At 44.0% G+C, this 25,467-nt stretch overlaps 3 protein-coding genes across 6 annotated transcripts in view; all 3 read left to right on the forward strand.

Annotated features, from left to right (window-relative positions):
- Window positions 1-5,681, forward strand: part of LOC109920248 (zinc finger protein 271-like) — a 38,911-nt gene extending 33,230 nt beyond the window's left edge. The window contains exon 5 of the mRNA XM_048619379.1: window positions 4,635-5,681. Coding sequence (XP_048475336.1) covers window positions 4,635-5,527 — 893 coding nt within the window. The 3' untranslated portion in view covers window positions 5,528-5,681. The remainder of the gene's footprint in view (window positions 1-4,634) is intronic.
- Window positions 5,682-7,661: 1,980 nt separating this feature from the next.
- On the forward strand, window positions 7,662-21,209 carry LOC125481028 (zinc finger protein 271-like). Its single transcript, XM_048619381.1, has 4 exons — window positions 7,662-8,273; window positions 10,978-12,213; window positions 18,184-18,292; window positions 20,083-21,209. Exons 2-4 carry the CDS (start codon window positions 11,075-11,077, stop codon window positions 21,142-21,144), a joined length of 2,310 nt encoding a protein of 769 aa, XP_048475338.1. The 5' UTR covers window positions 7,662-8,273; window positions 10,978-11,074; the 3' UTR covers window positions 21,145-21,209.
- Window positions 17,160-25,467, forward strand: part of LOC125487535 (zinc finger protein 501-like) — a 10,055-nt gene continuing 1,747 nt past the window's right edge. Inside the window, exons 1-4 of one of the 4 annotated variants that reach the window (XM_048619216.1) lie at window positions 17,160-17,277; window positions 18,184-18,292; window positions 23,411-23,489; window positions 24,275-25,456. In XM_048619216.1, the coding sequence (XP_048475173.1) occupies window positions 24,318-25,456 (1,139 nt within the window). In that variant the 5' untranslated portion in view covers window positions 17,160-17,277; window positions 18,184-18,292; window positions 23,411-23,489; window positions 24,275-24,317. Of the gene's footprint in view, window positions 17,278-18,183; window positions 18,293-22,974; window positions 23,046-23,125; window positions 23,201-23,309; window positions 23,490-24,274; window positions 25,457-25,467 lie in introns of those variants that run through there. The other 3 variants (XM_048619215.1, XM_048619218.1, XM_048619217.1) reach the window with 3 other exon arrangements.

Here is a 25,467-nt window from a genome sequence, read left to right on the forward strand (position 1 = left end):
TTCATCCAGCCCTGCACCTTGTTGTCTCGGATTCTCCAGCATCTGCAGTTCCTACTATCTCTCATCCTACGTAGTCCGTCTTCACTGGTGAATTGCTCCAGCCCAGGCAACATCCTGGTGAATCTCCTCTGCTCTCTTCAGTACCCCAGCTATGGTATAATTAATGTTACATGCAAGTGCATCATAACTTCCTTCCTCTTCTATTCAGTGCTTTGACTAACAAGCCACATGTGCTTTCTTATCGACCTTATCTGCCTGTCCTACTGTCTTCAGTCAGTGGACCTACAAGCCAAATTACCTCTGGTCGTCTGTAATTCCTAATGTCCAACCATTCAATGCATACTCCCTTGCCTTGATAGTCCTCCCATCACCTCTCACTTTTTAGGATTAAATTCAATTTGCCGCTGTTAAGCCTGTTTGTAGTCTAAGGGTTTCCTCCTCGCTATTTACCACGCCGCTAATTTTCATTTCCCAAGCAAACTTACTGATTATACCTCCTAAATTCATGTCTTGATCATTTAATGTATATTACAAACAACAAAGGATCCAACCCTGTGGTATGCTGTTAAACACAGGCTTCCAGTCACAAAAACATGTTTCGACTATCACTCTATGCCTCTTGTCACTAAGCCAATTTTTGGATCCAATTTAATAAATTGCTCTGGATCCCATGGGCTGTTAGTTTGTTAACCTGTCTGTCATGTGAGACTTTTGTCAAAAGCTTCCAGGTCATTATCACTTGCCTAAATTTCTTAGTTTAACCTCAACTTGGCCTGCAGAAATGTTGCCCAAAATCTTGTATCTGTCCTGTAATCCTTTTACAATCAGCTGATGAAAACAACTTGTACATATCCTAGTTATCTCGATCATAAACATCTCTATCAAATATCCTGTCAATCTCCTCTGTTGCAAAGACAACAATCTCAATTTCTTCAAATTCTGGACTCCCCAAAGCCCATCCAACATCTACAACTCATAAGTCAGGAGTGTGATGGAATAGTTCCCCACTTGCTGGGTGAGTGCAGCCCCAACAACACTCAAGAAGGTTGATACTATCCAGGACAAAGCAACCTTCTTGATTGGCACCACATCCATTACCTTTATTATTCACTCCCCTCACCAAGATGCACAGTGCCAGCAGTGTGTACCATTTACAAGATACGCTGTAGTAACTCACCCGAGCAGTTCTGACAGAATTCTAAAGGTTCTCAACACTTTTAGAACAAAAGTGAAAACCCAAGTTCCAACACCTAGAATTTAAGGCCACAAATGTATTGGAACATGACCATCCAAGCTACACCCATACTGACGACACAGTGGCTGCCCCAAAGCACAAGGACTGCAGTTGCTCTCTGCAGAGGTACAGAATCCATTTCAGTTATCAGTTTTGCGAGTAACATCTTCAAAACGCTCCAAACATTTTCTAAAGGTGATTTCCCTTCTGAAATCCATGCTATGTCCAGTCAAATCATTATAGAATCCCTACAGTATGGAAGGAGGCCATTTGGCCCATCAAGTCCACTCCAACCCGCCGAAGAGCAACCCAACCCCTATCATGCCCTTGTAATCCTGCATTTCCCATGGCTAACCCACCTAGCTTGCACATCCCTGGACATTATGGGCAATTTAGCATGGCCAAACCACCTAACATGCACATCTTTGGATTGTAGGAGGAAACCAGAGTACCCAGAGGGAATCCACACAGACATGGAGAGAATATGCAAACTCCACACAGACAGTCACCTGAGGGTGGAATTGAACCCAGGTGCTGTGAGGCAGTAGTGCTATTCGTTGAGCCACAGTGCTTCCCCAAATGATCATCCAAGTGTCTATTTATCACCCCCTGCTTTAAAACAGATTCTATTATGTTCTCCATGACCATGGTAAGGCTATAACAGGTCTGTAATTCCATGTTTTCTGTCTTGCCCTCTTAAATATTGGTGTGACATTTTCTACCAACCAATCTGCAGGAATTATTCCATATCTATGAAATTTTGGAAAATAATCAGCAATGCATCAATTATCTCTGTAGCAACAACCTTCAACACCCAGGGATGTAGAATATCAGATCCTGGGGATTTATCAACGTTCAACCCATTCATTTATCCAGTACAATATTCTTACTACTACTAATTTTCCTCAGCTCCTCATTCTTCCTAGCCACTTGAATCTCTAATCCTTGAAGATTTCTGGTATCTCCCTCAGTGAAACCAGACATAAAGTTATCCTTTAGCTGCACTGGCACTTTTCTATTCCCCATTTTAAATTCTGCCAACTCCGCCAGTAATGGACTTACTTTTGTTTTAGCGTTTTGTTTTTCATACTTTTGAAGGCTTTACAGTCTTTTTTTTTTAAACTTTTTGCAAGATTGGATTCATGTTCTATACTCCCTTTCCTTGTCAGTTTTTTCTTGGTCCTCCCTTACTGTATTTGAAAAATCTCCCAATCCTCAGGTTTACTGCCATTTCTGGTAACTTTATAGGCCTTTCTTTTAATCTATACAATTCTGAATTTCCTTTATCAGCCTCAATTGACTGCCCTTCTTTTCAATTTTAGCACCTTGAGGGAATGTACAGTTGCTGCACAGTTTGTAGTAGTTTTTTAAAAAACAAATCCATTGCCTATGTACAGTTATGCCTTTTAATGTACGTTTCCAATCAGCCCAGCTAATTTATCATTTGCCTTGTACAAATGTAACTCCTTACTTCACATTGAACTACCTAGCTTTCAAATACAATGTAAAATTCTATAATATCATGGTCATATCTTTCTAGCTGCAGGCTCCTACAGGAGATTCTCAAATGGAAAGCAGTGGAATTGTTTCAAAATTGGTAATTTTAAACGTTCATCTACAACTTAGCACATTTAGTGCTGTGTTCTCTTATCTGTGAGAGGTTCCATGGCTCTGGGGCTGGTGTGATTCCTTTTTAGATCTGAATCAATGTCCATTGCCTCAATGCCATTGTCTACTTTTGTGAGCTTTCCACTGCTGCCCATTCTCCTACCCTTTGTTGCTTACTCACCAGCTTTATCTTCCCACAGTATCTTTCAGTCAGGAATTGTCTTTCCTCTGCCATAGACTATTTCCCTTCTGCTTTTGATCAGAAATTGATGGTTAAATTCTGCACCATTTGTATTTCCCCTAATTCATTCTGCACATCCTGAAACATTAATTCTGTTTCTCTCTCCACAGATACTGCCTGACCTGCTGAGTTATTCCAGCCTTTGCCGTTTTTTATTTCAGACTTTCCCAGCGGCTGCAGTATTTTGCTATTGTTGCAGGCCTGGCTCACGGAATCGAGTCTAGAAACACAGATGGACCAATTCAGAGCCAGCTTCTATCAGCTCGGATATTGGTTCCAGTTTGTAGAGCTTGTGGCATTGGCAGTTGAAAGAATGGGCACCAACGGTGGAGTAATTAAGGTCCCCAATGCTCGAGAGGCTGGAAGAGTGGAGATGCTTTGGATGCTTGTGAAGCTGTAGGAGATTACACTAATCAGAGGACTCCTGGAGGGACTTGAAAATAGGTATATCTTAAATAAGAGCCTTTGTAGATTAGCAAGCACAGGGGTTATATTGAACAAGACTTGGTGCGAGTAGGGTTTTGGATGTCCTTGAGATTACAGGGAGGTTTAATGTGAAGGTTGGCTGAGAGTGTGTTATAGAGTCGTACAGCAGGGAAACTGACCCTTCGGTCCAAATCGTCCATGGTGACCAGAGATCCTAAATTAATCTAGTCCCATTTGCCGGCATTTGGCCCATAGCCCTCTAAACCCTTCCTATTCATGCACCCATCTAGATTAGGGTAGTTAAGTCTCGAGGTAACAAAGAAATAGATGAGAGTTACAGCAGAAGATGAGCTGATACTGTGTGGAATTGGGTTACTGAGGTGGAAATAGACAGTCTTGGTGATAATGGGGAAATGTGGTTGGAAGTTCATCTTGGGGTGAAATATTTCACCGTGGTTGTAAATAGTCTGGTTCAGCCCCATACAATTACCAAGGAGAGGGATGGAGTCAATGGCAAGGGAGTAGAATTTGTAGTGGGGACTTGAGACAAGGGCTTGAGTTTTCCTAATATTTAAATGGAGGAGACTTCTGCTTATTCTGAACAGGATGTCACACAAGTTAGGACAATGTGTTACTTAGAGGTGATAGTGGTCAAGTATACCTGGTATCCTCGTGGTTGAGGTTTCAGAGATTCTGTCAAACTTATGGTTCAGCTGTAGATACATAAATCCCTCTCCTTCAATCCGTGTGGTCCCCAAACCCACTGACCCTCCTTCTGTGTCTCTCTTTGTGTTTCTTTTTCTCCTCCCGTAGAGGCCACATCTTTATGTAAGCCCAAACAGAGTGGCAGGTTCCCCTTCCTCATGGACATTACTGAACTAGTTAGGTTTTTTGACAATTCAGCAACTTTTATCACTTTTACCTGGTGCCTGCTAGATTACACTGTTCATTCTGCTCAATTTCACACTCGCCTTTATGTTTTTATCGCTTCTCCCTCACGCCCGTTTTTTCTGTTTTGTTTCAACTCATTTTCACAGGTTAATAGAGGGAGATATTTTTGCACTAGGGGAAACTGCAACCAAACATCGCACCGGGATCTGACAAAGTTGCACAAATTATCATAACCTCAATATCGTGGGATTTTGAACATGGAAAGAAAGAGCACGGCTCACAGTGAAGAGAAACCATATATGTGTTCTGTGTGTGGACAAGAGTTTAGCCGATCATCTGACCTGTTGGAACATAATTGCAGTCATGGGAAGGACAAGAGCTGGACATGTGGGGACTGTGGGAAGGGATTCAATTACCCATCTCAGCTGGAAGCTCACCGTCGTTGTCACACTGGGGAGAAACCATTCACCTGCTCCAAATGCGAGAAGGGTTTTACTGCCTTATCTACCCTGGTGATACACCAACGTGTTCACACTGGGGAGAAACCTTTTAAATGTCTAGTCTGTGGGAAGTGCTACAAGCGTTCTGGGGAATTGATGGCTCATCAACGTGATCACACTGATGAGAGACCTTTTAAATGTACACACTGTGGGAAATGCTATAAAACGTCTGGGGAACTGATGTCCCACCAACGTGTTCACACTGATGAGAAACCATTCAGGTGTTCTCACTGCGGGACTGGGTTCAAGAGATCATATGAGCTCACTGTGCACCAGCGAGTTCACACAGGTGAGAGGCCGTTCATCTGCTCAAAGTGTGAAAAGAGATTCACTTGTTCGTCCAACCTGCTGAAACACCAGCGACTTCACACAGGGGAGAGGCCGTTCACCTGCCCCGACTGTGGGAAGGGGTTCACTCAGTTATCCAGCCTGCAGGTGCACCAGCGAATTCATACAGGGGAGAGGCCATTCACTTGCTCAGAGTGTGGGAAGGGGTTTATCCAGTCGTCGAAATTGCTGACACATCAGCGATTTCACTCTGGGGAGAGGCCATTCACCTGCTCTGAGTGTGGGAAAGGATTCACAACCTCTTCCCACCTGCTGACACATCAGCGAGTTCACAAGTAGTGACAAGTGATTTGTATTTTGCTGGGGTTGATGTTAATCACATCCAGGACTGAACCATGTTCACTGGGGTCTGATTTAGGTGCTGTTACTGAACTTCTTATAAGGTCTAATATTCCAGCCAAAAGTCAAATAAATAAGCTTTGTGTTCAGTACACAGTATGTGGAATCTTGTTACTATCTCTAACTCAAGTTAGTTTGTTTCGAAGGAATCTCCTCTATCCTCACATCCAGCAACAAGTGTGATGAGCTCATACAGCTTTTTTGTCATTAAGTTGGAAACTATCCGATTAGCTGCCTCTGCTGCTTCCCTCACTTACATTAGTCCAGCAGACTAAACTGTCTTTTAATATTCCATTTGAGTGTGAACCTATATCTTCCTTCAGTTTCTTTCCCATCTCCACACGTAATCACTATAGGTACTCCTCTTGTTCCTGGTGCCCACCTCTTGCTCCCAGAAAGTAGTCACAAAGCCTCCCACATTCACTGATATTATAGATGGTTTTTGCTATCTCTTTCTTCAGGTTTTACCCCTCTTTTCCTCAAATATGCAATTATCAACCCCTTCTACAAGGACGCACCCTTTACTCGACTGTCCTTACAAACCGCCATCCAATCTGCAATTTCATAGAATCATCATAGAACCCCTACAGTGTGGAAACGGGCCCTTCGGCCCAACAAGTCCACACCAACCTTTGCAGCATCCCACCCAGACCCATCCCCCTATAACCCACCTAATCTACACATCCCTGAACACTATGGGCAATTACGCATGGCCAATTCACTTAGCCTGCACATCTTTGGACTGTGGAAGGAAATCAGAGCACCCGCAGGAGACTCAGGCAGACGTGGAGAACATGCAAACTCCACACAGTCAGTCACCCAAGTGTGGAATTGAATGTGAGTCCCTGGTGCTGTGAGGTAGCAGTGCTAACCACTGTGCCGCCCATAATTTCTCTTATGTCTCCAGAGTTCTTGAATGTTTCATCACTTTACCAGATTTCTACCTATCATTCCTGCAACTCCGTGTTCAAATCCCTCTGATTACAGTTCTGCCCCTACCACAGTATCAGATCTCATCTTTATCAAAGTCACAATTGACATCCTGTGTCCTGGAGTGTGGTATTCTCCTGCCTTATCATTCTTGACCTGTCTGCAGCGTTTGACATGTTGATCAACCTGTCCTCCTCCAACTCCTCTCCACTGTTGTCCCATTGGCTGGGAGTGAACTATTCCAGTTCCTTTTATTTCTTAGTTTTAGAATGATGAGCAGCAGCTTTATTTCCCCAGTTAAATACTGGAAACACCAGCAAAAATAATAAAATTAACAGGAGGCAGGGTGATTTAAGATGCACCAGAAGCCAGGGAATCTAATTAGTTTACATTTCTAAGGAATTAAATTTGCAGATACAGGGCACTCAAAGCGAATAAATAACAGTAAATAGTTAAATTATTCAATCACTCTACTGTTCTGTTGGACTTTCAAATTTCTATCATTTTGTCTATGTTTTAACTTTTCAACCATCAAAATCCAATAGTTCATATTTCTCTGTATTTGATTTGATCTGCTTTTTATCTGGCCTGTTGGAATTACACAATACAGAAGTAAGCCATTCAGGCTATTCTGTCCGTGCAGGCTTTCTGCTAGAATAATTCCCCTGGTGCCCGGCTTCTACGTTTTCCCCATTGCCCTGCAAATGTTCCCCTTCAGCCAATGATCCAAATTTCTTTTGAGCAATGCATTCCAGATGATAACTTTTTGTGTGAAAAGAAAGAGAATTTTATATCTGAGATAACAAGGCGTAGAGCTGGATGAAAACAGCAAGCCGAGCAGGAAAGCTGGCGTTGCGGGTCTGGACCCTTCTCTGATGCTGCTTGGCCCGCTGTGTTCATCCAGCTCTACACCTTGTTATCTCAGATTCTCCAGCATCGGCAGTTCCTACTATCTCATAATTTTATATCTGCGGCTTTAATCTTAATCAAAAATCGCTGTCTTTTAAACAATAATAATATTACATTTCAACGCTACTAATTTAATCCGAACACACGACTCGCTTCATCTTCCTGCGGAACAGCTTGGCTCAAGCGTACTGGCTGTCTACGCATAGAGCATGCGCGGTCCGAACGCTGGCGGGAACCTGAGGCGCTCAGGTTGGATCAGGGAGGTGAGCAGGGAGGAATGGAGACAGCGGTGGGGACTAATTTATCCGGAGAGTGGGTGAGGAGGCTTTATAAACAACTGCTGTAGGCCACAAACCGTGAATAAGAAGCTCCCGGATCAGGTTCGCTCCGATTTGACAAATACCTCTTTTCTCCTGAAAACAGGACCGAATGGACCACCGCCATCTTTGTAGGGGGCAACGGGTAGTGGAGCGCATGCTCAACCGCCATCTTTATAGGGGGCAATCTGCTGCCGTGCATCTTGTAAGCAGCCGACACTGCAGCTTTTGTGGATTAATGATAGGTGGAGTGAATGTGAAAGGGGGTGATGGGGGAACGGTAAAACATCAGGTTTTGTCCTGGGTGGTCCTGGGTTCCGCAGTGTCCATGGTGTCATACTCACCATCTGTCAACTTGCTGACAACTCATTTAACCTGTCCATATAACTTTGCATTCATTTGTGTCCCTCTCACGACCCTGTGTTCCCACTTCTGTCTGTGAGTTTACTCATCCAGGCAAGTGAAGAAAATTCCATTGTACAACTGGCCTGTGCCTTGTAGTTGATGAACAGGCTTTGAGGAGTCGGGAGGTAAGTTAAAACTGCATAAATACTGTTTGGTAGCATGGTTGACAACATCTGTCATAACTTTGCTGATTGTAGAGAAGAGAATTATTGGGAGGAGCTGTTCATATGGATTCATTGTCAGTTGCCAATGTTGCAGCTATACTGGAACAGATTAGTTAGAGGTATAGCAAAGTCAAACCAAGAGATTTTCCATTCTGAATTGAATGTAATAGCTTTTATTGAATGTAATAGCTTGTATTGCAAGTGGAAGATTTACATTCAGGAAACTCTAACCAACCATCACATTGAGATCTGACAGCATTTGGATTCATCAGGACCTGGATATTTGTGTCATTAGAGTGTAAGGATTCCCTGGAAACATCGTTCTCACTTCTTTGTAAATCTACACCAGAATGGTGGTGGTGGTGGTGGTGGTGGTGGTGGTGGTGGGGTTGGGGGGGCAGGCGTGGTGGAAAGGGAGGCATTCAGGGTGAAATTAGTGATATTACAGGCCTAACAGGTTCCCCTTTGGGGTGAAATGTAGGAGCAACAAGCCCAGAAAACCTTGGATGTTTAGGAATATTTGGGATTGGATAAGAAGAAAAAGAAATGTTTTTAACAGATACAAAGGGAGCAAATCAATGGAGAGCCTGGTGGAGTATAGAAAGTGCAGGGTGATCTTAAGAAAGCAATTAGGAGAACAAAGAGCGGGAATGAGAAAACACTGGCAGCAGAATTAGGGAGAATGCCAAGCTTTCTATAAGTATATCAAGGGGAAGAGAGTAACTAGGTATAGAGTAGGGACCAAGCAGGCAATATGTGGCTGGATCCAGAAGGTTGTGCTGAATGAGTACTTCATATCTGTCTTCAATTTGGAGAAGGAAAATGTGGGTTCAGAATTTGCGAACAGGGACTGTGAGGTGACTGAGCATTTGAAATGTCATAACATTCAAGGCTATGAGCCTAGTGCGGCAAAATGGGACTAGCATAGATTTAGGGTTCTTTTTCTGTTGGTGCAGGCTTGATTGGCCAGAGGGTCTGTTCTGTACTATATGATTCTGTGATAGGTCTCGTCAAAAATTGTAAATTCTTGGCCCTTATTCCTTTTTTGATTAGCTAAAGAGAACTTCTTTTCTTAATCTACATTATCCATATGTTTCAGAATGTTGTGTAAATCCACCTAATCTCCCTCTGATCTACTTTGCTGCAAGAGGAACCATTTTCTCAAAGTTGACCTTTAAAATTGAGACTTAAAGTCCCTCATCCCTCAAACTAATCTGGTAAATCTCCTCAGTACCCCCTCTCAGACATCCTCCCTCCCATCCTTCACGATTTTTGGTGATATCTGGTTCGCACAGACCCAGATACTCTGTGTTCCTGTCTCTGATATCATCACGCAGCGACAATTGCACGGTGGCATCAGCCACTCACTGGGGTATTTCCTCAACTGTGAGATTTTTCTCTGTCTCCATTGTTTCTGGTCTCTTTCCAGCTCAGGCTCCAGCAGGAGATCTTCAAATCGAAAACTGGAAATGCTCAGAGGTGATTATTCTGAGCATTTGCCCACAATACATATAGCACATTATATGCCTGCCTTGAAAATGTCAGAGGAAGGTAAATTCTTGGGAAGATCAGACTGTAAAACAGACACTACGCTTAAAATGTAAAAGAGGACTGAGAAAGTCCTGGGGGGGCTCAGTGGTCAGCACTGTTGCCTCACAGCACCAGGGACCCGGGTTCGATTCCACCCTTGGGCGACTGTCTGTGTAGAGTTTGCACATTCTCCCCGTGTCTGCTTGGGTTTCCTCCGGGTGCTCCAGTTTCCTCCCACAGTCCAAAGAAGTGCAGGCTAGGTGGATTGGCCATGCTAAATTGCCCATAATGTATGGGGATGAGTCCAGTTGGGATGCTCTGAGGGTTGGTGTGGACTTTTTGGGCCAAAGGGCCTGTTTCCACACTGTAGGGATTCTATGAAAGGAGCAAGTGTTTCCACCAATGATTTTAATTTAATTTGCACATACGTAATGTTTGATTTTGTTTTTGGATTTTAAGTTGTCAGTATCAAGGGCATGGAGAAGTTCCCACTCATGCGACAAAAGAGCACCTACAATGCTGAGAGGGAAGGAGTTACGGATTCTTTGCCCAGGGAAGATGAAGGAATGCCAATATCACCATCATCAAGGATAGGGATGGAGACAGTTAGGGAATGGGGTTTGTAGTAGGTCCTGGAGACAATGCCTGCTGTTGTTCCAATATTTAAATAGAGGAAATTCCTGCTCATCCAGTACAGGATGTCAGACATGTCAAGAGAGGGTGTGACTTGGTAGGAATTTGTAGGTGATGGTGTTTACATGCAACTGCGATCCTGGTCCTTCTGGCTGGTGACAGTTAAGGATTTGGAAAATTCTATCAGAGTCCCATTCAAGGTGAAGATTTGTTCAAACTCTCTTCTTCATCCCGAATCTCTCCCGCTTCTTTCTCTGTCATACTGTCTCCACTTTGTCCCAAAGGAGTCAGAGTCCTATGTAGATCCAGACTGTGACAGGTTCTGTCCTTCGAATATGTTGTTGAAGCAGTGGGTTCTTATGACAGTCCAACAACTTCTGTGGTCATTTTATCCATTGTGCTGGCCCCACAAATTACCAGCTTCAATCAGCTCAATTTCACATGGCTTTGTGTTTTTGAGAGTTCTGTCTCACTATTTTCTGTTTTAAAATCAATTTCACAGGGTCTTAGAAAGGAGGATTTGTAGTCGGGAAACAAACCAAATGTAACATCAGGACCTAACAGATGTGACCAATTCATTGCAATGTGAATATCATCAGATGTTGAACATGGAAGGAAAAGGTACCATTCGTGGTGGGGAGAAACCATACACATGTTCTGTGTGTCGACAATGCTTCAGCCTATCATCTGATATGTTAGGACATAAATGCAGCCAGAATGTGGAGAAACCGTGGAAATGTGGGGACTGTGGGAAGGGATTCATTTCCCCATCGAAACTGGAAACTCATCGGCGCAGTCACACCGGAGAGAGGCCATTCACCTGCTCTGGGTGTGGGAAGGGCTTTACCACATCATCCCACCTGCAGAGGCACCAGCGAGTCCATGCTGGGGAGAGGCTGTTCACCTGTAATGAGTGGCAGAAGGGATTCACATCTTCCTCTGGCTCGGTAACACATCAGCAAGTTCAAACTGCAGAAAGATCTTTTAAGTGCCCGGACTGTGGGATGTGCTACGCAAGTTCTGAGAGACTGATGTCCCATCAGTGTGCTCACGCTGACGGGACACCATTCCGGTGTTCCCATTGTGGGACTGGATTTGAGACATTGCCTGAGCTCACCGTGCACCAGCGTGCTCACACTGGGGAGAAGCCGTGGAAATGTGGCGACTGTGGGAAGGAATTCAGTTACCCCTCTGAGCTGGAAACCCATCACCGCACTCACACTGGTGAGAAACCATTCACATGCTCTGACTGTGGGAAGGGATTCACTCGGTCTTACCAGCTGATGACACATCGGCGAGTTCACACAGGGGAGAGACCATTCACCTGCTCTGAGTGTGGGAAAGGATTCACAAATTCATCGGATCTCCTGATACACCAGCGAGTTCACACTGGGGAGAGAGCATTCACCTGCTCTGTGTGTGGGAAGGGATTCACTACCTCGTCTACCCTGGTGACACACCAGCGGGTTCACACCGGGGAGAGGCCCTTCACCTGCTCTTTATGCGGGAAGGGATTCACTCGGTCATCCACCCTGGCAATGCACCAGCGAGTTCACACCGGGGAAAGGCCATTCACCTGCTTTGATTGTGGGAAGGCCTTCACTCAGTTATCCAGTCTGCTGAGACACCAGCGAGATCACAGTGGAGAGAGGCCCTTCACCTGCTCTCAGTGTGGCAAGGGATTCACTCGGTCATCGACCCTGTTGAAGCATCAACAAGTTCACCAGGAACTACAGTGATTGTACTTTGTTGAAAAGCATACAAGAACTGAATCTCATGTTCATTGGGGTCTGTTTCTGCTCATTGAATAGAATTCAGCACATTAAGTTGAACATACAGGATTAACGTCAAATAAAGTTGTATTGAAGACACAGTGTGTTGAACCTTCTTAATATCTCTAATAGAAGATAGTCCTTTTTAAATAGCTCTCCTTTTCCCCTGTCTCTTCCATCCTCCCTTCTGAGTTAAGGATCTCGTGGAGCTTCATTGTCACTACATGGTGAAAGCATTTGATAAGGTACTGCACATTATCTTATTAAGTAACATAACAGACCATGGTGTTGGAGATAGTATATTAGCATGAATTCAGGATTATCTAACTAATAGAAGACTGAGAATTGGGAATAAAGGGGGGCATTTTTGGAATGGCAACCTGAAACTAGTGGAGTGCCATAGGGATCCATGATTGGCTAACAAATTATTTACAATACATATTAATGACTGGGATGAGGAAAGCGAATGTACTATAGCCAAGTTTGCAAATGACACAAAAAGGGAAGGCATAAATCACAAAAAGTTAGCATACAAGTTCAATGGCTAACAGGGAAGGCAAGTATAATGTTGTCATTTACTTCAAAGGAAATTGAGTATAAAAATAGAGAACTGATGCTAAAACTGTACAAGGCACTAGTAGATGACAGTTGGAATACTGTGAACAGTTTTGGGGCCCTTGTATAAGAAAGGTTATATATATATCCTAGCATTGGAGGCAATACGGAGAAGGTTCGCTGGGCTGATCCGGGGTATGGAGGGGCTATCTTTTGAGAAGAGGTTGAGTAGTTTGGGTCTGTACTCATTGGAGTTTAGAAGAATCAGTGGTGAACTTATTGAACAATAAGATCCTTGGCATTCTTCTCCCCTCGTCCCCTCAGAGCGAAACTGCCGTTCATTCAACTTGCTCCAGCTCCAAAACCTGACACTGAATTAAGTTACTCACTGCTGTGTGTGATTCCCTCAGATAATTGCATGGTCTTCTGAATGTCCATTTCGCTAACAGATGTTGAGGTGTTGCATCAACATCACAGGGTCTCCTCTGTTTAAAGCCACAAACAAATGTCCAGTATTCTCTGGGAGTCCGACCATCCATTCTGAATAGCTGTCACTCTAATTTTAAGGCTTTCAGTAGTAATGCATTGATCCAGGTCATTCTTCCTAACACCGCCCTATATCCCCATCTGCGTTCCAGATTTACATAGGAACACAGAAACAGCAGTAGGCCATTCAGCCGCTTAAGCCTATTTCCACCACTCAATGACATCATGGCTAACTCCATATGCCTTTGGCCCATGTCCCTTAATACATTTGCTTAACTAAAGTTTATCTGTCTTAGATTTAAAATGAACAACTGATCCAGCATCCACTGCTGTTTGTGGAAGAGGTTCCAAATATCTACTGCCCTTTGTGTGTGTACAAGTGCAGCCTAACATCTCTCCTGAATAAACAAAAAACTGAAAGAATTGTGAATGCTCGAAATCAGAAACAAAAACATAAATTGTTGGGAAAACCGAGCAGTTTGGGCAGCATCTGTGGAGAGAAATCAGAGTCAACGTGACTTCTGAAGAAGGGTCACTGGAGCTGAAACGTAAACTCTATTTTCTCCCTCCACATGATGCCATACCTGTCGAGATTTTCCAGCAAATTTTTATCTCACCTGAACGATTTGGCCCTATTTCTCAGACTGTGCCCCTTAGTTCTAGAATCCCCAATCAGAGGAAATAATTTATCTACCCTGTCTTTTCCTGTTAATACCTTGATGACTTCGATCTGATCACCCCTTAACCTGCTGAATGTTAGAGAAAACATTGTGATTGCTGAATATTGAAAACTATTGACATTCTTTATCTCTCAATGCCTCCTTCCATGTTGTTTTTGAAATGAATTTCACGTTCTCTCCAACTGGTCCGCATCCTGATCTATGCTTAGCCCTGCCCTCGTTCCCCGCGTTGGTTGGAGTGCTAATGGTACCAGCTCCGCCTGCCAGTCCCACCCCGTCTGTTTGTATTGGTTCGACCTGCTGTCAATTAGCCGGGCGCCGTTGGAAATGGTGAGGATCAGGTTGATCGGAGGAAGCGATAAACCTGGCAGTGGCTGGGTGGGGAGGCTTCGGAAACACACTGTGTCAGCCGCAGACCTCGAAAAAGCGGCTCATGTTTACACCAATCCGCCGACGGCTCCAGGATCTCTTCCAGTGGCATGACTGGAGAGAGGGAGAGGCAATTTCTCTGCTCCATGATGGACAGGGTCCAGCTGATTCATCCAATCTGTCGGAACGCTAACTTTATGCGTTACCAACGAGTTTGCATACTGTTGTTTCTGCTGCATATCACCTCCAGGGCTGAACCGTTTTATTCTTTCAAATTCTAGATTGTTCTGGTTCTCAGATTTTCAGTAACTGTCATGAACTCTAATACGCTCTGTACAGTTGTAACAAGAATTTCCTGTTTTTAAACTGCAATTCTGAGCAATAAAGGCCAGAAATCCGTTGCCTTCTTAGTTACTTGTTGTATCCACGTTCTAATTTTGCATGTTTCATGCACAATTATCCCTCTATGCTGCACACTTTGGAATCTGCCTCCATTCAAATAATAGCCTGCTTTTTAATTCTTCCTATTAAAGTCCATGACCTCACACTTTCCTATATTAAATGCCAATATTTTGCTGACTCCTCAACCTATCTATATCCTCTTAGAGATTCTTTGTAATATCGTTACAACATGCCCTTCCACGTATTTTTGTATCATCAGCAAATCAGCATTACATGCTGCCCTCTCCTTCAAGTCTTTAATATCGTAAAGTGGCTTCAGGAGGATTTGGACAGGCTTAGTGACTGGGTAGGAACATGAACTGGAAAATAATATAGAAAAATGTAAAGTTATCCTCATTGATAGGAAGAATAGATGTGAAGAATATTTCATAATGGTGACACATTGGAAAGTGTAGGGGTGCAAAGGGACCTGGGTGTCCTAGTCGATAAGTCACTGAAGGCTAACATGCAGGTGCAGCAAGCTATTAGGAAGGTTAGTGGAATATTCGCCTTTACTGCAAGAGGATTTGAGCACAGGAGTAGTGAAGCCTTGCTTCAATTGTATAAGAGCTTGGTTAGAACGTATCTGGAGAAGTGTGTGTGCAGGTTTGGTCTCCTTAAATCAGGGAATATATTATTGCCATACTAGGGAGTGCAGCAAATGTTTCAAGGATAGCATAGCTACCTTGTGAACAGAGATTTTGCAAACTGGGCCTATATTCTCTGTAGTTTCGAATAATGAGTGATTCTCATTCAAACTTAGAAAATGCCTCAAGGCATAGACAAAATGCTTTCCCTGGTTGGGAAGACTAGAACCAAGGGGCTCAAATTAAAAATAAGTGGGTGCACTTAGGTCTGAGATTAGATTTTTATTTCACTCAGAGGTTGGTGAAGCTTTGGAATTATGTACCACAGAAGGTTGTAGAAGTTCAGTATTTGGGTATGTTTAAGGTACAGATCGATGGAGTGGAGTACAGGGTTATGGGGATGATGGGCAAGAGTCATTGAAGTTTTCAATCTGCTATGATTGTATTGAATGGCGGGACAGGCTGAGTGACTTATACCTATTTTACTGTGTAAAAAGTAAATAACTGAGGTTCTAATAGCATTTGACTAGTTATATTTCCCCCATTAATCGTAATTATCTGTTTTCTGTGTATTGACAAATCCTCAGTCAATGACAATATGTTACTTCTAATACCATGAGCTCCTATCTTGTGCAATATCCTTTTAAGTGGCACCATATTGAATGCCTTCTGCAAGTCCAAGTATGCTACATCTAATCACTCCCCTTTATCAACTCTGCTTATTTTAGTGTCTCCAAGAACTCTTGCAAATGTGTCAAATATGATTTCCCTTTCACAAAGCCATGTATAACTCGTCTGTCAGAAATGCTCTGAGTTCAACAGAAAAGAGATGGCAATTATATTTAGAATTGGGCACTCAAATCGAGAAGCTGGTTCCTGCTGAGAATGGAATATTTTAAGCCTTCCCAGGTCTGCACCGAGTGCTCCCAAAAGATGCTGAGTTGCGGGTCAGTTTGTTCTCTTCCATCTGTACATTTTCAGCTCCAACTTGCGAGAATCCTCTCCCATCTGTATAACTCACTTGTTCAGCTTCAGCTGGAGTACTGCATGCAGTTCTGAGCTCTGGATTTTAAGAAGCATGCAGAAGCAGAGATGATGGTACAGATGAGATGCACAAGTTTCCTGAAGGAAGAACATAAGTTATAAAGATAGGTGGGAAAAGCTGGGACTGTTCTTCTGGGAGAAGTGGAGTCTGAGAGAAGGTCTCATTGAAGTATTCAAAATTACGAGAGGTCTGGACAAACTAAATAGGGAGAAAATACCCCCACTGGGGAAATGATTGGAAATGAGAGGGATTTAAAGTGATTAGTAAAGGAAGCAAAAGTGATACAAGGAAAAACGTTTTGATGCTATGAGCAATAAAGTTCTGGTCTGTACTCCTTGAAAGTCTGGTGGGGACAGTTTCAATGAGGAATTCAAAACGGATTTTGTTTATTTGAAAAAGAAGAACATACAGGAAAATGGGAGATGGCAGAAGAATAGTGCTAAATGACATGTTCATTCCAAAAGTCACGGCATCCATCGTGGGCCATAACAGCGGGTGGGTGTTGAACTATTGTATCACTCTCTGGCTCAAATTGGTGTCAGTACAACTAATGTCCTAACTTTTTTTTTGGTTGTCCAGCTCCAGTTTTCTCTCATTAAGAAAATAACACAAATCCTGGGCACGGAAATTGGGAACTTCAATGGTGCATCGTCTACCCAGACTTCTGCGGAGGGTAGAAAGTTCCCCATCCACATAACAGGAGAGCGGTGAGCAGGCGCAGAAGGGAAAGCACATGGAACATGCGCGAATCGGGTGATGCCGATAGACAGCGTCTTGTTTCTCGGCTCCAAAAAGGTTAAAAATAAGGCGGGAAGAAGGAAGCGATGAATCGGGTGGTGAGACGGAGAGAAGTCGCGAACATCTTGTGTAAGCCGAAAACCCCCGAATAAGAACCTCCCGGTTTTACCTTGGCAGAAGTGGAACTAAGACTCCAGGCGTCCTCCCAGAGATAGGCCCCAGGGACCAGCCGCCATCTTTATTTGGGGCACTGGACCCCCAAGTAGCCAAAGTGGCTTCCATCTTTGTAAGGGGCAATACTTGGAATGCCCGAGGAGAGCTTTTTTTAAAAAATACGGGATGTGGGCCTCTTTGGCTAGGCTAGCATTTATTGCCTATCCCTAATTGCCCAGAGAATAGTTGACAGTCAACCACATTGCTGTTGGCCTGAAGTCACATGTAGACCAGACCAGATAAGGATGGCAGATTCCTTCTGTAAAGGGCATTAATGAATCAGATTTCTGTCAATCAACAATGGTTTCATAATCATTAGACCCTTAATTCCAGATTATTTAATGAATTCGAATTCCATCTGCCATTGCGGGATTTGAACCTGAGTATCCAAAACATTAGCTGAATTTCTGAATTAACAGCCTAGTTAATTAATTAATACCACCATTGCCTCCCCTTTGCTGCTTATTGTTCAGAATGGAGAGAACTTGTCCATCAAGTTGCATGAACCTTTCACAGTCAAAGTCATATTGATGAGGCAGAGCAGTGGCACAGAAGGAAAGAAAAGGAAGCAAATTGTGCTCTCCAGGTGGGATGTCTTGCCCCAGATGTCCAAAGGTCTGCAGCTGTGTTCAGTTACACAAAGACCTAGGGTACAACTTGTGACCCTGAATAGACATCATCCTTGAATTGAGGGAATGCAAACCACAATGAGCAGCAGTGTGCAATAGGAAGCATGCACGGTCATCCTGAGTCAGAAGGAGGGGAAGTTGTGAATTTATAACTTGGACTGACAGTGACTGATTCTGAGAATTTTTTTTACAGGATATTACAACAAAATTCACAGTTTGGAAAATCCAAGTACGTCCAATCACATCAAAATCTGACAGAATTATTCAGTACATCAGGACTAGGACGTAATCAGCCTTTGAAAGTAAGTATTGAATTGCAGTACACACCCGCTCACTGTGTAATATGTCATCCTCATTTCCTCCCTGTAGATCTTCCCCCAAAGTGTTAAATCTGTATCCTGCAATCATTTTACCATCAATGAACGGGATAATTTTTTTTAACTACCTAATTTAAACCAACTACAAACGTGTGTAATTTGATCAAATGGCCTCTTTATGACAATGAAATCAGATCCAATTTCTTTGTTCTAACCTTTTGATTAACATCCCCCATCCCATTCCATCTCACAAAACATTCCGGTCAAAATCCTCAGGGACCCTCCCATTCTTCACAATGTGTGGTGATTTCTGGTTTGCACAGACACTGATGCTCTGTGTTTCTTTGTGTGATGTCATCATGCAGCGACAATGGCACAATGACATCACCCATTTTGCAGAAATTTCCTCAACTGTGAGATTTTTCTCTGACTCCAGTGCACCTTATAAGTTTACAGTTGCAGACTCCAGCAGGAGGTTTTCAAATTGAAAACAGTGATACATTTTCAGAGGTATTTCTGCCATTCATCCACAATGAAGAGATTTTAGTGCTGCACTCTGTTATCTGTTAAAGGTTCCATGGAGTGTTTTAGATAGTTTTTGCACTTTACTGTTTTAATAAATGGGAGCCTTTGCAGATCATTGAGCACATGAATGATGGATGGACAAGACTTGATGCAACTATGCACATGGAGTAGGAGGAATGTGAGCCTGGTGGAGATTACAGAGATAGGGAATTTTATGAACCTGGATGAGTTTACAGAGTTAGTGTATGTTGTGAGGCTGGAGGATGTTAAAGAGATTGGGAGGATTGTGAGGCTGAGATATGACAGAGATGGGGAGAACTGGATCATGGAGGGAACTGAAGAGGAGGATGAGTACTTTACAGCTTTGCTACTTCTTAACCAAGATTATTTATGGGTCATTGAGCACAGGGAGGATGGATGAACGAGTCTTGATGTGAATCAACAGACGAGCGACAGATTTTGGATGACCTCAAGATTACGAGATGGGTTGAAAGTGGGAGGCTGGCTGTAAGTGTGTCCGGATAGAGAAGGGGAATGGTAACAAATGAATGGATGAGCGTTTCAGCAGCAGATGAGTCGAGAATAGGGTGGAGTCAGCTGATATTACTGACACGGAAATAGGTGGTCGTGGTGATGACGGGATAGGCGTTTGGAAGTTCATCTTGGGGTGAAGTATCTCCCCAGGGCTGTGAACAGTCTGGTTCAGCCTCAGACAGTTACCAAGGAGAGGGATGGAGTTGGTGGTGAAGGAATGGAGTTTGTAGCAGGGACTGAAGGCGATGACTTCAGTCTTCCCAATATTTAAACGGAGGAAATTTCTACTCATCCAGTACTGCTGTCAGCCAAGGCAGGACAGTGTGTGACTGGGAAGTGCTGGTGTTCACACACACCTGCTACATTAGTCCTTCCAGGTTCTGACAAAGTTTTGATCAAGTTATAGATGCATAAAATCCATTTCTCCTCCCTGCCTCCTCCCAAGAGGCCAGAGTCCTTGAATGACATCAAGGCATCAAACAGGTTTTTATCACAACTTTCTTGGTCACTTTTGCCTAGTGCCAGATCCATACATTACCAAATTCATTCAGTTCGACTTCACAAGTTGCCTTTGTGGTTCTATGGGTTCTCTCTCACACTCCCTTTCTTCTATTTTAAATCAATTTCACAGAATTGTAGAACAGGAGGATTTTCAGTCAGGAAACAAACACCAAATATCACTTCAGTTTCTGACAGAGTGGTCTATCTTACTGTAACCTGCATATCTTCAGATTTTGAACATGGATGAAAAAAGTACCATTGACAATGGGGAGAAACTGTACACGTGTTCTATGTGTGGACGAGGATTCAGCCAATCACCTGACCTGGTGGGACACGAGTGCAGTCATAGTGCTGACAAACCTTGGAAATGTGGGGACTGTGGGAAAGGATATAGATCCCCATCTGAGTTGGAAACGCATCAGCGCAGTCACACTGGAGAGAAACAGTTCACTTGCTCTGATTGTGGGAAAGGATTCACTCGGTCATCCACCTTGTTGACACACCAACAGGTTCACTCTGGAGAGCGACCATTCACCTGCTCTGTGTGTGGGAAGGGATTCACTCAGTTATCAAACTTGCTGAGACACCAGCAGGTTCACACCAATGAGAGACCTTTTAAATGCACAGACTGTGGGAAGTGCTATAAAAGTTCTGGGGAATTGATTCGCCATCAACGTGTTCACACTGACGAGAGACCATTTAGGTGCTCTCACTGTGGAGCTGGGTTCAGGACATCATCTGACTTCCTCATACATCAGCGAGTTCACACTGGTGAGAGACCATTCACGTGCTCTGAGTGTGGGAAGGGATTCACTCGCTTATTTCAGCTGCAGGAACATCAGCACAGTCACACTGGGAAGTGGCCATTCACCTGCTGCGAGTGTGGGAAAGGATTCATTCAGTCATCTGGCCTGTTGACACACCAGCGAGTTCACACTGATGAGAGGCCTTTTAAATGTCCTGACTGTGGAATGTGCTTCAAAAGTACTGGGGAACTAATGTCCCACCAACGTATTCACACCAATGAGAAGCCATTCAGATGCTCTCATTGTGGGACTGGGTTTAGACGATCATCCCACCTCACTGTACACCAGCGAGTTCACACGGGGGAGAGACCATTCATTTGCTCCGAGTGTGGAAAAGGATTTGCTCAGTCATCCCACCTGCTGACACATAAGCGGGTTCACAGTGGCGAGAGGCCATACACGTGCTCTGAGTGTGGGAAGGGTTTCACTCGATCATCCCACCTGCTGAGGCACCAGGGAGTTCACAAGTAACTACATTGGTAGGATTCTTCTGTTAATCACACCCAGGAATGAACATTGATTAATGGGATCTTTTTCTGCTGATTTTAAGGAAATAAAAATCAAATAAATCACCTTTGTGTAAGATGCACAATATATTGTGTCTTTTTAACATCTCTAACACACTTCTGAAGGGCTCGCAATCCCCTCTGACTAATTCATCCTTACCTCAAAACTGCCTCTAATTTTCTTCCATTCCAAAGTGCTGAATGTATATTTTCTTCAATTTTCTGTCCTTTCTTGCCTTGTGTCACTTCAGAGCTCATCTTATCCATGAGAGCCGCCTACAAGTGGTGTCCCTCAGGGGTCGGTGCTGGGTCCATTGCTGTTTGTTATCTATATTGATGATTTGGATGGGAATGTACAAGGCATGATTAGTAAGTTTGTGGATGACACTAAAATAGGTGGTATCATGGACTGTGAGGAAGGTTATCAGAAATTGCAGCAGGATCTTGATCAGCTGGGGAAGTGGGCCGAGAAATGGCAAATAGAGTTTAATACAGACAAGTGTGAGGTGTTGCATTTTGGAAAGTCAAATCCAGGTAGGAGTTTCATGGTGAATGGTAGAGCCTTAAGGATTGTAGTGAAAGCGAGGGACCTTGGAGTTCAGGTGCGTGGTTTTCTGAAAGTGGAGTCACAAGTAGACAGGGCAGTGAAGAAGGCTTTTGGCACACTTGCCTTTGTCAGTCAGGGTGTTGAGTATAGAAGTTGGGAAGTTATGATGCAGTTGTACATGATGTTGGTGAGGCCACACTTAGAGTTTTGGTCACTTTTGTCACTTTGGTTTGGTCACTTTGCGAGAGGAAGGATGTTATTAAACTGGAAAGAGTGCAGAAGAAATTTACAAGGATGTTGCCAGGACTCAAGGGACTGAGTTGTAGGGAGAGGTTGGACAAGCTAGGACATTTTTCTTTAGAGCATAGGAGACTAAGGGGGATATCATAGAAGTGTATAAGATCATGAGAGGCAATGAATGCACTCTCTTTTTACCAGGATTGGGGAGTCGAGGACTAGGGGGAATCAGTTTATGGTAAGAGGGGAAAAAATACATGGGAACCTGAGGGGCAACTTTTTTTACAAAGAGGGTGGTATGCATATGGAATGAGCTGGCAGCAGAAGTGGTTGAGGCAAAGTACATTAACAACATTTAAAAAGCATTTGGACAAATGCGTGGATAGGAAAGGTTTAGAAGGATATGGGGCAAGTGTAGGGAAATGGGCTTAGAGTGAATGCACATTTTGGTTGGCACGGACCAGTTTGGGCCAAAGGGCCTGTCTCCATGCCCTAGCACTCTATGACTCTATGCTCACTTGATGCAATTCTCATGACGCAACCAACCGTCCAAATTCTTCATGTCTCGCTGTGTATCGTCTTCCACATTTGAAAGCTGATATTACTTTGGGTCCTGATGGGTGCAGAGACTGTGTCAGATCTTGACCTGAAGTTTGGTTTGAATTGTAGCTGGAGTTGATAAAACTCTTCATCGTCAGTAAAGCAAAGAACTTCGAATATTTTCCTCTCTTGTTCCCCTCAAATCTGTAAATCGCCATCCCACGCACACACTCTCCTCCCTGGGCTGAGATCCCAATTAAGTGCTGGATAATTCAACAACGTGGTCTAGTTGAGACAATATTCCAAACCAACATTGTGCATCTTTAGCGGACAATGATGCTTGGCTGATTGACGACGGATCCGGACCAATAGGGAGAGTGGGGAGGGTCTGGAGGACCGAATGTGAAGGGGTGGTCCTCCAACCAATCAAGGTGAATGAGCGGGTGGGATAAGGGTAGGGACACGCGATCATTACCGTTAGAGCTCCCGCGCAGGCGCGGTATCACTAACTGAAGTCTGAACGAGAGCGGGAAAGGGAGAAGGTAAAAGGGGGACAGACAGCGGAGAGCGGAAGAAAAATGTAATCAATGTGGACTGGGAGGTTTCACAAACACCCGGTGTAGGCCACCAGATCCGAGTTAAAAACGTTCTGCCGTGCGTTTGCAACAAACCGGAAAACGGTCGTGGGCCTCTTTCGGTGAGACGCCCGAGTTAGCACCGCCATCTTTATTGGGGGCAATTTTCCTCGGGATGTATGCACGGACGCCATGTTAGTAGGGGGCTGCTTTGCGCAGCCTTCCAGGCACGCCGTCAGCTGTATAAAATTTGCACAGGGGAAACCAAGAGAAATGTTTATCTCTTCTGAATTTTTAATCATGGTCTGACTACAGTGCCTTTTATTGAACAGAATTCAGGATTTGAAGATATGAAACTCAAACCAAGCATCGCATCAAGATCTGGCAGAAACACCGGAGACATCAGGACACGTATGTTTGTCATTTTATCTGTGGTTACAGGTTCACTGTACATGGGAAAAGGGGACAGGTCATGAAGGGATTTTAAAACATAATCTGAGAATTTAAATTGACGTGCTGTTTAACTGACAAGTGCGGGTCATTGAGGGAAGTGGTAATCGGTATGCCGATGGGACTTGGAGCAGTGCGCATAGGTCTTCGAGGTGACAAATATATTTGACCAAGGAACTGGAGCGAAATATGGTACCATTGCTGTAAGCTGTCTGGTTCGGTACAAGAAGTTGGCAGGGAGCGGATTGAGTCAGTGGCAAAAAAATGAAGTTTATAGCGGGGACTGAAGATAATGTTTTTTACTGAAGATAATGTCTTCAGGCTCCCTAATATTTAAAACGGGGAAGTTTCCTCTTACCCAGTACCGAATGTCAGACAAGTCAGCCAGTGTTTGATTCAGAGGGTTGATGTTCACAGACAGCAGCTCCTTCAAGGTGGCAGAGATTGTCTTGTTCAGTCCTACTTTAGTTGTAGTTAATATACAATCCCACCCCCTTAGTCACATCCATGTCTTCTATCTTTTTCTCCTTTCACAGAGGCCAGCCCAGGTTGCATGAGCCAGTTGGGTTTTTGTGACAATCCCAGTCATTTCATAGTCACCTTTAACTTGATGCTGACACATAAGTGGGTTCAGAGTGGAGACAGGCCGTTCACTTTAACTTCATTCAAATCAATTTCACAACCTACATTTTGTGTTTTTCTTTGGGGTCCGTCTCACTTTTTTCTATTCAACATCAATTTCACAGGAAATTAGAAGGTGACTGAAACCAAACATCACATCAGCACTTGATGAACTTATCCAATTTGCTGCACTTAAATCATCAAGTTATGAACATGGAAAGAAAAGACACCATCCACAGTGCAGAGAAACCGTACACATGTTCGCTATGTGGACAGGGTTTCAGCCGATCATCTGGCCTGTCAAAACACAAGCACAGTCATACTGGGGAGAAACCGTGGAAATGTGGGCACTGTGGGAAGGGATTCAGTTACCCTTCTGAGCTGGAAACTCACCAGCGCAGTCACACTGGGGAGAGGCCATTCACCTGCTCTGAATGCGGGAAAGGATTCATTCGGTCCTCCCACTTGATGAGACACCAGCGCACTCACACTGGGGAGAGGCCATTCATCTGCTCTGAGTGCGGAGAGAAATTCACTCTGCATTCCAACTTCATGATTCACTGCCAAATTCATAGCGGACGAATACCTTTCACCTGCTCTGTGGATGGGCAGCCATTCATTGATTCAGCTACCCTGCAAAACCAACCTGTTCACACTTTTGAGAAACCTTTCAAATGTCTAGACTGTGGGACGTGCTGTCAAAGTTCTGTGGAACTGATGACCCATCAGCGCGTTCACACTGATAAAAGACCATTCAGATGCTCTTACTGCGGGACTGGGTTCAAGCACTCATCTCAACTCATCGTACATGAGCGACTTCACACTGGGGAGAGACCTTTTAAATGCACAGACTGCGGGAAGTGCTACAAAAGTTCTGGGGAACTGATGTCCCATCAACGGGTTCACACTGACGAGAGACCGTTCAGATGCTTGCATTGTGGGACTGGCTTCAAGCACTCATCTCAACTCACTGCACACCAGCGAATTCACACGGGAGAGAGGCCTTTCACCTGCTCTGAGTGTGGGAAGGGATTTGCTCAATCAGCTGATCTGCTGACTCACCAGCGGGTTCACACTGGGGAGAGGCCTTTCACCTGCTCTGAATGTGGGAAGAAATTCACTCAGCTCGCCCACCTGGTGACACACCAGCGGGTTCACACCGGGGAGCGGCCGTTCACCTGCTCTGAGTGTGGGAAGAAATTCACTCAGCTAGCCCACCTGCTGACACACCAGCGAGTTCACAATGGAGAGAGACCTTTTCAGTGCCCAGACTGTGGGAAGTGCTATAAAAGCTCTTGGGAACTAATGTCCCATCAAC

The sequence above is a fragment of the Rhincodon typus genome, chromosome 42 (genome assembly GCF_021869965.1).
Source record: "Rhincodon typus isolate 14 chromosome 42, sRhiTyp1.1, whole genome shotgun sequence".
Taxonomy (NCBI): domain Eukaryota; kingdom Metazoa; phylum Chordata; class Chondrichthyes; order Orectolobiformes; family Rhincodontidae; genus Rhincodon; species Rhincodon typus.